Here is a 12,844-nt window from a genome sequence, read left to right on the forward strand (position 1 = left end):
AAGTGACATCGAGCACCATCTCCCCATTTGTACGTGTCAGTGAATCACTCAAATAACAAGACAAATAGATTAGACTGTTTGGAATCCTGGATTTCTGACTCCATATCCTCTTTGCATCAAGAGCCAAAATTCATCAAGAACTTCAAGACCCCGTACCATCTGTTTTACCGGGACTGTCCTTTTGCAAGATACATTCTAGCAGACTTTGTTCAGTTTGAGATGTGAAACGAATACTTCCAGTAAAACATGGAAAATACATGACCATTTTGTTTTAGGAGATGCCACCAAACAAGAAACAAAAGCATTGAGCTTTCTTAAAACATTTTGCTTTTAAATTTTAATCAAACGGTTAAAAGAGTCCAAAGCTTAGCACAGGATATAGTTATTAGATACTAATCCAAGTTGATCTCTACTATGTAAAGCAGTTAATCACACGTTAATCTCAAGCAATTAATAGTTCAGGCTTTCCTCCCCAATTCTGATCTCCAATTATCATGTTTGTAATCTGATTTTACACCAACTGCTCAGACCTCAAGGCAGTTATGCTAATGATGAAGTGGAATGAAAAACATTGGTAAATTTAAAGTCTCACCCACAGTTTTTTTTCCAAATTAAACATTGACCACGTCTTTCTACATAATATGGCTGTGACAAATGATAGCTCTTAAAAGCACTCTGCTTCCTTGTAAGCAACACAGCCTGTTAAGTCCAGCCAATTTTTAAACATAAGACTTCAATCGTCAAGTCATATTTAACTCAACAATTTCATGCTTCGTTATAGTTGATACATTGGCTTGTCTTCTAGTAAGTTTCCAGGTTTAATTCTTTGAATTTTTGTGTTTTGCCATATACTTCTGTCTTAATCTCTAACTCTTCAACTCAAGCAACATTCTAATGTTGGGTATTGCATGCCAATTGAACTTTACTTAGATCTTCAAACTATCAAATTTTGAATCAAAAGCTTCTTTGATTAAAAATTCACTTTTCTCTCAAACCCCCTAAAAGGGACTTAAACCTTAAAGAGACATTAATTCATAGTTTTAAGTTCTCTGAAGTGTCCTCATGAGGAATTTATCAAAAGTCATGAATGTTCTTTAATGTTGAGGGGTTGTCAACGCAAGCATTTTCTTGTACTACACAGTTCTTCTAAAAATTCATCAAAGCTTTCATTAGAGCTATCTTTACCCTAATTTTGGCTAACATGTCAGTTAAGCAGCAAAAAGCTCAAAGGCTGAACTGCGGATCAAAAAATACAATGTGCTGCCGTAACTGCAGGGGTTTCTAATGTTCAGAATGGAATGTTTATTCAGAACCCTAATACCATTGTCACCCAGTTTCTAAATAACATGCACCAGATTATGAAAATTCAGCTTCTAATACTGATGTTTCTTGCTGTAGCACTTCAGGATTTATGTTAACAATTAAATGACATTTAAATTTTATTGCACAATTTTTATTACTCCAAGCCACAAGGGATTGCAAAATCCGCCTCTTGGGCTGAGTTCATTTTAGGGTATCTGATAACAAACCACAGCACTTACTTAGATTCTTCAAGCTCGTCAGTCCTCTGAATAGCATCAGCCTCATAGCGTGTCCGCCAATGGGTGACCTCACTGTTTAATTTGGAAATGAGCCTCTGCAGTTCAGATTTACTCTCCTGCTCCTCTTCAACTTGTTCCTTTAGCAGCTCATTGTCATGCTTGGCACTTGAGAGGCTCAGAGCCATTGTGCTCTTCAACTGAAATGAGAAACAATGTTAAGATCAAACATGTACACAGACAAGATGGATATTGTACTTTTACAACACACTGGAGGTTTCATTATCATAACCTCAGGCTGCTATTGTGTAGCTTTTGAAAATAATACACATGCGCAACTAACGTTAGGAAGTAGTTAAACACTGCTGTCTCTGCCAACGGAACAAATGCACTCATTTAACACCCATCCCTAATTGAAAGAAATGATTGCTAATCGTTTTTAAAAAAAAATCAGATGCCTGTAACTCTGGGCTACGAAGCCCCAGTTTAAGACCCATCCGCTCCTGTATGTCATTGCATGTTGGAGCAGGGTGTTGAAAAAAAACCTTTAAAAAATTTGAATGTAAACAAAGCAACGAGAGTTTGTGATAATTTCAACGTAGGTGTTCCATGGTCTAGAGTAGGAGTGGGAAACAGTGTTAGCATACTGCAGTCCCATTTTTATAGGTTTTGAATCAGTCTGTTTAGAATGGGAGGGGGTGCTGGGGACTGGTCAGACCTGAACCCAAACCTGCTGCCTCCGAGGTGGTGATGCTGCCACTACACCACAAGAGCCCCATTTCTACGTCTTGTGCTCCAGTCCAATAAGGACTTCTGCCAGCTGTAGAGCACAGCCGTGCAATTGCTATTTTCTTTTAAGAATTAGTTCCATTGCTTCCACTTGGTAGGTCCAGTTTTCAATTCTTTTACCTCTGGCCTGTCAAAATGGTTCGTAAAGGGACAGAGTCATTGCATTTACGAGAAACAGTTTTAAACTTGGACGAGGCACAGGGAAATAAAGGTCCGTCTCTCTGAAGCCTTTGTAATGAATTGTTACGAAAACTAAATGAGTCAGAACCAAGATGACATCTGGCTCCAAGTTGCTACCATAAACATTGTGTGGAAGTTGTCAGCACTGATCTTGTGCAACTGGGGCACACATTGGAGAATTCCAGAACTTTGGCTCCCTCCTTATTTTCCATCCACTGAAAGTAACAATGGAAAGCAATATAGGCAGCCTGCCTCAACTGCTCTCTGAGATATTCTGGCATTCAAAGCAAAGAGATGATATTTGTAGCATTAGAAGGGACAGAAGTGATCTTGCTGGCTCTAAAGCATGTCACGGGCTTAGATTAGATTAAATTAAATTCCCTACAGTTTGCAAACAGGCCCTTCGTCCCAACAAGTCCACACCGACCCTCCAAAGAGGGCTTGTCCGCTATCTCTGATCTCCTGCATTTATTTCTCTTCCCAGACTTAGCTGTCGCCCTCAAATGTGAGAGATATTATCATGATTCTGACTAGGGAACTGCACAGTTCCAGAAGCTTGCCTCATTTCCTGAATTAGAACAACTCTTGATGATTTTGCTTCAGTCCTCAAATCTCACTTCTCTGGTATGACACTGCTGTGTCACTTGTCCAAGATTTACAAATGTTCTCTCTATCGAAGATTATGCCTCTCACACCTTCTATTCGCTAAATTTGGAGCAGAAAATTGGACAAAATTAGAATTGAGTTACATTCCATCCTAACCCTACTTGTCACATCGGGTGATAAAATTAGGTGCTTCTGAGCTTTTGCACTTCAAAGTCAGTTACTTGAGATACATGGCCAATGTCAGAGGGGGATTTACATTCTTAAGGCTGCTAAATCTGGCCAATAATTTTACAAATACACACAAAGAGCAGAAGCAAGTCTCTCCACTGTTCAATAAGCTTTCTGTTCTATTCATTCACAAGATGTGGGTGTCAGTGGGTGGGCCAGCATTTATTGCCCATCTCTAATTGTGCACTGAGTGACTTGCTAGGACTGTTTCAGAGGGCATTAGGAGTCAAACTCATTGCTGTGGATCTGGAATCACATGTAGGCCCAGACCTAGTAAACAGGACAGATTTCCTTCCCCAATGGACGGTTATGAATGAAGGAGATTTTTAGTGACAATTGATAGTGATTACATGGTTGCCACTAGGCTTGCTTTTTTATTACGGATATTTTATTTAATTCAAACTTCACCATCCGTCCCACTGGGATTCAAACCAGAACATCAACCTGGGGCTCTGGATTACTTGTCTAGGATCAAGGCAACTGTACCACCACATCCCCTGGCCAATGATGGATTGTGGTCAAAATTCCATATTTCCAATGACTCCAAGTCCCTTGGTAGCTCTGCCCTGAATATAATTAAATGACCCTGCCTCTATTGCTCTCTGCAGAACAGGGTCACAAAGTCTCTCACTCCTCAGGGAATTAAAGTCTCATCATTGCCTTTAATGGGTGACCTCTCTGATCTCTCCGTCAAGAGGAAACACCTTTATTTTCAATGCTGTGGCAAAAAATCTAACTGACTGACACACTGCTCCAAGCCTCGGACAATTGTTCCAGCAAACCTCCCCTTTCATTCCCCTCGCTGATGCATTGCCTTCTCAAGGCTTGGGAGCCTGTCTAAAACAGGTTCAAAGATTCAGAGGCCAGAGGATTGATGGATTTGTATGAACTCTCTGTCCCAACGCTTTTGAGGGCTCAACTTGAAGCAAAAGGCTGAAAGGAAACTCGTGGGAGGAAGAGATCCTAAGCAGGGTCAAGAGAAAACCTCTGCAAAGCTCGGAGATAACAAGCTTCTGTGAGAGAATTGCAAAAGAAATGAATTGCAATAATCAGCCTCTGAGGGTCAACTGCAAAAGGTGATTCCCAGCTGGTAGAATCAATGGCTATGAGCAATCTGGAGAAGAACCATATCAACAGTTAAGTTCATGCAATGAAACTCTCTCATGATAATGTGTTTTTATTAAGTAACATAGAAAGAGAAAAATTTAACCAGAATGCAATAAAACTCAAAATGCAAAAAGACCATGATAGATGAGGCTGAACATTCAACTCAGCTCACTAGTTGTTCAACAGAAATCATAACCTCTCCCATCATAAACACATTTTGGATCAATGCTATAAATTAGCTTTAGGTAACTTAGTGTTAAACACTCTCAATTCACATCTGATAATTAGCACCTGAGCTACAGAAACTGAATAGGAGCGCCCTGAAAACGCTAAAAGGGGTCCTGAAAAATATTATGCTTCTTCTGAAAAACTGCCGTTCTAAGTTTGGCTTTAAGTGGCACTCAAAGACTGATGAAGGAGTCACTCGATTCAAGGGTGACTGAGCTGCTTGATGTCTCTTAGAACACCCAATAAAATGGGGAATAAGCCAGGGCAGGATGTGGGGGCATTGTACAGGAAGGGAGCGGGCAAGGAAAGAGCTAGATTTCGCAAGCCCTTCTGTCTTCAAACACATTGACACTTAAAAATAAATCCAGCTCATAGTTAGCAAAGGATTACATAACAAGTAAAAAGTGTGTTACACTACCTCATTTATAAGTCAAAAGGTTGTATTGACCCTGATTTAAGACCTTATGGGGATGTATCAAGCACAAAATTACAGCAATTTTATCTTTGGGTAAAGCTAATTGTTAACTACAAAGCTAATTGTAGTTGTGGACAGTAAAGTGGCTCAGTGGTTAGCACTGCTGCCTCACAACACCAGGGACCTAGGTTCGATTCTAGCCTCTGCTGGTTGCCTGTGTGGAGTTTGCACATTCTCCCCTTGTCTGTGTGGGTTTCCTCCCACAGTTCAATGATGTGCAAGTTGGGTGGATTGGCTATGGTAAATTGCCCATAGTGTCCAGTGATGAGTAGGTCAGGTGGGTTAGCCATGGTAAATGCAGGGTTACAGGCATAGGGTAGTGGGGATGGGTCTGGTTGGGATGCTCTCCGGAGGGTCAGTGAAGACTCAATGGACCGAATGGTTTGCTTACACACTGATTTTATATTTTGGAATATGTGAGGCATTCTATAGAAGTAATACTTCAGGATTATGGAGGGGCAATGATTTTTAACTCCAAATGAATTCTTGCCTACTTTCGCACGAAGCAGAATTCCAGCAAAATATCACTGCTTCTTTATTCACTAATTTTCACACACACACACACGGAAAAATCACCCTGAAATTCAGGACAGGTGGTTGAGACTGCTAATTCTATGAAAACTTTAGGTGTAGCGAAAAACCAAAACAGTTGAGAACTGTACATTGCAGACAATCCATAAATTACCTTCGACTCTTCATCGACCTGCTTTTTCAAGTCTTCACACTGTGATGTCAAAATGATCTTCGACCTGCTAAGTTGACCTATTTTACTCTCCGCCTCCTCCAGCTGGCGATTCAAGTCATTATTTTCAGCTGAAACAATAAATATTATCCCGAATTACCATTAAGAGAACACAAAACCTGCTAATGAGCTTCCATTGGCCCTGGTGGGTTTTTGCACTGAATTTCTGTTTTCTAGACATCTCCTTACACCAACTACTCTCTCATTGTTAGCCCCTTTCACTCATTTCAGTAAGATTTTTAAAATTTCCTCTCAAGGTTTCCATCAAGAAATTTTGGGATCATTCAACTCCTTCAATCCATCTCCATAATTTAAGTCTCACTCATTTCCCCATCTCTTATTTGCAGCTGCATTAAGTTGTTCACTGATCTTATGCTGGAGCCAAAAACACTGTAGATGTACACTACACCCAAGCCCATCAAATAATGCAACATTAACCAACATATATTCATTTGCCGGTCATTTGCTGGTTCATTTTTGGCATCGGAATTTCAAGCACTAAAACTGCTTCCCAAAGGAAAAGAAATAATAATATTGGCTTTTACTGTTCTTTAGTTCCAGGTGAATGCCAGTAGCAAAATGTATATCCAAGCCAAGAATCAGCGCCAACAGAAACAAAGTACATGTTCAAAACCCGAAATCAAATCCAATCATTCTGGCCCAGAGCTGAGCAAGTGGGCCCAGACAGAGATAGGGTAATTAATTTGCAACGCAGCTGCAGTAAATGCCAAGACCACAGGCATTGCAAGCAAAACGTTCTTAACATGACATGAAGTGGTCAGCAGCCAGATCTATGGGAGGAGATTTTCCCTGGCAATGTATGGACTTGTTAGGTGCTGACTAAGCACCTATCCCACTGCCAAGAAAGCTTGCCAGGCTGTGCAACATTCAGGGAGTTAAGTAGTAACAGGCAGGTTTCTCTGTGGTCTCCTGTGCCAAACTGGCTCATCAACTGCTACCAGTCAGAGGTGGCAGCTTCTGGGTTATAAAGGCTAAATCGGGCAGAGCCTGCTCTTCAGGGGATCAGAGACAAGCCCTGCTCTCTCACTTCTTGGAGTGTGGCACTTGCAGGGGATCAAATAAGGACTGGTGAGGTTGGGGGGGGGGGGGGGTGGAGGGGGAATGGGCTGGCTGGCTTTCCTTGGTCAACTCTCTTGGACCTCCTGTCTGTGTCTGTTATTGTCCTCAGACTGGGGCATGTGGAGGACCCGCAACTCCCACGTGGCAAGTAGGTGACCCTACTTACCTAGTCTGGGAACTTTTCTTACCCACCATGGGAGGTCACGGAGAAGGTGGCGAGCTGAGGCCCACCCATTGACCCTTTAAAGGGGGGATAGAAAGGATAGAAAGTCTCCAAAGACCTTCCTGCCCAACACTGAACTGTTGAGATGGCAAGGAGAAAGTAAGCATCTCTCCAGGGCCAACTCATCCAATTAGTCCCCCTTCTCATCACCTCAAGGGAGGGGACAATTGCACCCATGGCTCCAAGGCCATCACCTCTTTGGCATCATGACAAAAAGACAGCAGATACCAATTTATCTATTTCTTCATCTTTCATTTGAGAGCACAAGATCTACTGACATTTGTTGCCCATTCCTAATTATCTTTGGTGATTGTCAGTTGGCTTTAGTAATCACTGCAGTCCACGTTGTACACTCTCAGCGCTGTTAGGGAGTCAAAATCCTGGAATTGCCTCAGAAGTGAATGGTGAGGTGGCATCTTATGCTCCAGGGCATTAAGGTGACATCATTAGGCAGGATGGGGTTGGACTTGATCTCTGCTGCCACCATGCCACCAGTGGAATGGACCCATGATTGACCATTACACCCTGAGGACTTTATCCCTGAGACCTTAATCCCTATGCATCTTGTAGTTGGCGCACACTGCTGTCACTGTGGTTCCCTTATGAAGAGAGTGCAAGCTTAATGTGGTAGGTGTGGGGCCCATTGAGCTCAGTTGCTTCATTCTGGATGTTATTGAGTTTCTTGAACCATGTTAGAGCTGCACACATGCGAGCAGAGAGTACTTCAAACACTTGTCTCATGATTTGTCGATAGTGGACAAGCTTTGGGGAGTCAGGAAGTGAACTGTTCACTGAAGAATTTTTGGCCTCTTGGAGTCAGTATTTATACAACTGTTTAAGTTAGTTTCTGGTCAATTATAAGCTACAGGATGCTGATAGTGGGATATTCAACAATGTTAATAGCACTGAATGTCAAGGGGAGATAGTTAGATCTTCTCTTATTAGGAGACTGCCATTCCTTGGCATTTAAATAGTTTGAATTAGTTCCCAATCCTGCAGTCCAAGCCTGGGTGTTGGCCAGGTCTTGGTGTATAGTAAGATTACTTTAGCTTCTGAGAATTAGTGTGGCATTCGTTCATCAGTGAACATCTCCACTTCTGACTATATGACAGATAGAAGGCCTTCGATGGAGCAGCTGAAGATGGCTGGGCTGAGAGAACTAATCTGAAGAGTTTAGGCATTGGTGTCCACAATCAAAGCACCCATCCTAATCGAACCAGTGTGGGCTGTCGTTCCTCTGATTGCCATGGTCTTCAATTTTGCTGAAATTCCTTCATACCATATTCTGTCAGGTGCAGTATGAATACCAAGAGCCATTCCTTTTATCTCGCCTTTAGGGACGAGGCACTGGCCTAGTGGCATTATCATGAAACCTGGAAACCAAAAGCTTGGCTAACATTCTAGGGAACCCCAGGTTCAAATCCCACCAGGGCAGATGGTGGAATTTGAATTAGATGAAGAAAACCTGGAATTAATAATCTACTGATGACCATGAAACCATCATGACTGTCAGGAAAACCCATCTGGTTCATTACTGTCCCTGAGGGAAGGAAATCTGCCATCCTCACCTCGTCTGGCCTACATGCAACTCCAGACCCATAACAGACCCTTTGCAATGCAGCTGCTGACTCTTAACTGCAAGCCACTCAGTTCAAGGGCAGCTAGGAAAGGGTAATAAACGTTAGCCAGCCAACAATTCCCACGTCTAACAAATGAGTAAAACAAAAATAACTGTGTGGCACCAACATTCATTGAGGATGGTAGGGTAGTTCCTGATTAGAACATAGAACAGTACAGCACAGAACAGGCCCTTCAGCCCACGATGTTGTGCTGACCACTGATCCTCATGTAGGCACCCTCAAATTTCTATGACCATATGCACAGCCAACCGTCTCTTATGTGTCCCCAGTGACCTTGCTTCCACAACTGCTGCTGGCAACGCATTCCTTGCTCTCACAACTCTCTGTGTAAAGAACCCGCTTCTGACATCCCCTCTATACTTTCCTCCAATCAGCTTAAAACTATGACCCCTCGTGTTAGCCATTTCTGCCCTGGGAAATAGTCTCTGGCTATCGACTCTATCTATGCCTCTCATTATCTTGTATACCTCAATTAGGTCCCCTTTCCTCCTCCTTTTCTCCAATGAAAAAAATCCGAGCTCAGTCAACCTCTCTTCATAAGATAAGCCTTCCAGTCCAGGCAGCATACTGGTAAACCTCCTCTGAACCCTCTCCAAAGCATAATAGGGTGACCAGAACTGGACGCAGTATTCCAAATGCGGTCTAACCAAAGTTTTAGAGAGCTGCAACAAGATCTCACGACTCTTAAACTCAATTCCCCTCAATTCCCCTGTTAATGAAAGCCAAAACACCATATGCTTTCTTAACAACCCTGTCCACTTGGGTGGCCATTTTAAGGGATCTATGTACCTGCACACCAAGATCCCTCTGTTCCTCCACACTGCCAAAAATCTTTTCCTTCATTCTGTACTCAGCTTTCAAATTAGACCTTCCAAAATGCATCACCTCGCATTTATCCAGGTTGAACTCCATCCGCCACCTCTCAGCCCATCTCTGCATCCTGTCAATGTCCCGTTGCAGCCTACAACAGCCCTCTATACCGTCAACGAGACCTCCAACCTTTGTGTCATCTGCAAACTTGCTGACCCATCCTTCAATCCCCTCATCCAAGTCATTAATAAAAATTACAAACAATAGAGGCCCAAGGACAGAGCCCTGTGGAACACCACTCACCATAGACTTCCAGGCAGAATATTTTCCTTCTACTACCACTCGCTGTCTTCTGTTTGCCAGCCAATTCTGTATCCAGACAGCTATGTTCCCCTGTATCCCATTCCTCCTGACCTTCTGAATGAGCCTACCATGGGAAACCTTATCAAATGCCTTGCTGAAGTCCATATACACCACATCCACAGCTCGACCCTCATCAACTTTTCTAGTCACATCCTCAAAGAACTCGATAAGGTTTGTGAGGCATGATCTGCACCTCACAAAGCTGTGTTGACTGCATTTAATCAAGCCATGCTCTTCCAGATGGTCATAAATCCTATCCCTCAGAATCCTTTCTAACACCTTGCAGACGACAGACGTGAGACTGACTGGTCTGTAATTGCTGGGGAATTCCCTATTTCCTTTCTTGAAGAGAAGAATTACATTTGCCTCTCTCCAGTGCTGAGGTACGACTCCAGTGGAAAGCAAGGATGCAAATATCTTCGCAAGTGGCGAAGCAATCGCATTTCTCGTTTCCCAAAGCAGCCGAGGACAAATCTGGTCCGGGCCTGGCGACTTGTCAATCTTAATGTTTGACAACATTTTCAGCACATCAACTTCCTCTATCTCTATCCATTCCAGCATGCACACCTGCTCTTCAAAAGGTTTAATTCACTACAAAGTTTGTTTCTTTCGTAAAGACAGAAGCAAAAAACTCATTTAGGGCTTCCCCTACCTCCTCAGACTCCATACACAAATTCCCTATGTTATCCCTGATTGGCCCTACTCTTTCTTTGACCATTCTCTTATTCCTCACATAAGTGTAAAATGCCTTTGTGTTCACCCTAATCCATTCTGCCAAGCCATTCTCATGCACCCTCTTGGCTCTCCTCAGACCATTTGTGAGCTCCTTCCTCGCCTGCCTGTAATCCTCTAGAGCTGAGCTTGACCCTAGCTTCCTCCACTTATGTAAGCTACCTTCTTCCTTTTGACCAGAAGCTCCACCGCTCTCGTCATTCAAGGTTCCTTTATCTTACCCCTTCTTGCCGGTCTCAGAGGGACATATTTATTCGTTTAGATTCATAAGTGCAATGGGTCCTATAGCATTTACAAGTTTGTTTTCAATGTTTTTCTTCTTCAAGACTCAATAAACAGATCAGAGTCTGTCTATGAATCCCACACATCCCCAGCCAAAAGTGAGGAATTCAACAAATGGTGTTCGTTTTGGAAGACTTTGTAAATTGTGGTCAATTCATTTGATCAAAGGTTGTTTATAAAAACATCCTAACTTAAAATGAAGTTATTCACAGAACATTTATGTTCAATTTTTTTTCCACTTCATTGATAAAGGTGTACCAAGTTCTCACTGTTCGATAAACCAGGAGATACCTTTCATTGGAAAGAAACTGAAAAACAAAACTCACTGCATTCTATTGTACTATCTGGTTTGCCTGAGTTCAGACAGGAGTTTATTTTCATGTTTTTTAAATTCTTCTTCTTCTTTTAAATCAGAAACTTGAACCATAAGTCAGAGGAATTTTAAGCACATTTTGGTCACAGCACCCTGACTGCCCAAGTGGTGACTTCACACCAAAAGCATCAACAGGGTTTTAATCAAGTAATTGTTAACCTGCATCTGGCTTTGACACATATCATCTTTTGCCAAAGGTCAGTGCTCCACGGAATTCAAAGAAATGGTCACTGCACAAACCGAGACCATTCAGCTTGCTGTGTCCACACTGGCTCTCAAATGAAGCAATTTACCTCTTCCTTCTCTTCCAACTTCTCCTCGTAGCTTTGCGTTTTCTTCTTTATCAGATGAAAATTGAATTCTTGAAAACCTCCATTGAACCTTTTTCCAGCACACTCTCTAGCAGTATATTCCAGATCCCAACTACTTACATGAACAAAGTTTCAACTCGTTGTCTTTGCTTCTTTTACTAATTGTATTAAATCTGTTCCCTCTTGCTCGAAGCACCTTTCTCTACTCTTCAAACCCCCTTCTGAATACCTGTATCAAACGTCCCCTCAACTTTTCCAATCTTGTGAGAGAACTGAAATTCCTCAATCCTGGAGCTGGATTTGCCAATCTCTTTTGCACCATTTGCAATGCCTTTGCACCTTTGACAAATAAACTTGAAAGGATTCAGAAAATACTTACAAAGGATGTTGCTGAGGCTGGAGGGTCTGAGCTATAGAGAGAAGCTGAATAGCCTGGGGCTGTTTTCTCTGCAGCATTGGAGGGTGAGGGGTGACCTTACAGAAGTTTACAAAATCATGAGGGGTGTGGTTAGGGTGAATAGCCAAGGTATTTTTCCCCCAGAGTAGGGGAATCCAAATCTAGATGGCATAGGTTTAAAGATTTCATCCAAAGAGTGGTCTGTGTACAGAATGAGCTGCCAGAGGAAGTAATGGAGGCTGGTACAATTACAATATTTAAAAGCATCTGGATGGGTTTATGAACATGAGGGGTTTGAAGGGATGTGGGCCAGATGCTGGCAAATGGGACGAGATAAATTGAGATATTTGGTCGGCATGGACAAGTTGGACAGAAGGGGCTTTTTCTATGCTGTACATCTCAATGACTCTATACACAATACAATACTGTAATGAGATTCAGGGGCACAGAGATCTCCAGCAATTGGATAGATTGCCTGAATAGATTGGCGATCTACTTTCCAGTACTTCTCAAACCAATTTGGGGATTTCGCACATTTCTCATTGGAGGATATCACATGCTAGCAGGCTGGATGAAGTGTATATAAATTGTGCCAAATGGGATATCAAAATTGTGTAGGCCAGCAGAAGAGCTTAGAGAGTCTTAACATGATTGTTACTATTAATACGTTAGCAGAAAATGGTGCCGCAAAAGGATAGGCTGATAACTTGTCCTTTCAACACCGTTCAAACAGCACGAGC

At 42.3% G+C, this 12,844-nt stretch overlaps 1 protein-coding gene across 15 annotated transcripts in view; it reads right to left on the bottom strand.

The window, feature by feature from the left end:
* Nucleotides 1-12,844, bottom strand: part of LOC132827667 (myosin-16) — a 289,190-nt gene that overhangs the window by 46,678 nt on the left and 229,668 nt on the right. For all 15 annotated transcript variants that reach the window (XM_060844286.1, XM_060844285.1, XM_060844290.1 and 12 more), the window contains 2 exons: nucleotides 5,837-5,964; nucleotides 1,542-1,738 (listed from right to left, as the gene is read on the bottom strand). In XM_060844286.1, coding sequence (XP_060700269.1) covers nucleotides 1,542-1,738; nucleotides 5,837-5,964 — 325 coding nt within the window. The remainder of the gene's footprint in view (nucleotides 1-1,541; nucleotides 1,739-5,836; nucleotides 5,965-12,844) is intronic.

The sequence above is a fragment of the Hemiscyllium ocellatum genome, chromosome 25 (genome assembly GCF_020745735.1).
Source record: "Hemiscyllium ocellatum isolate sHemOce1 chromosome 25, sHemOce1.pat.X.cur, whole genome shotgun sequence".
NCBI classification, from domain to species: Eukaryota; Metazoa; Chordata; class Chondrichthyes; order Orectolobiformes; family Hemiscylliidae; genus Hemiscyllium; species Hemiscyllium ocellatum.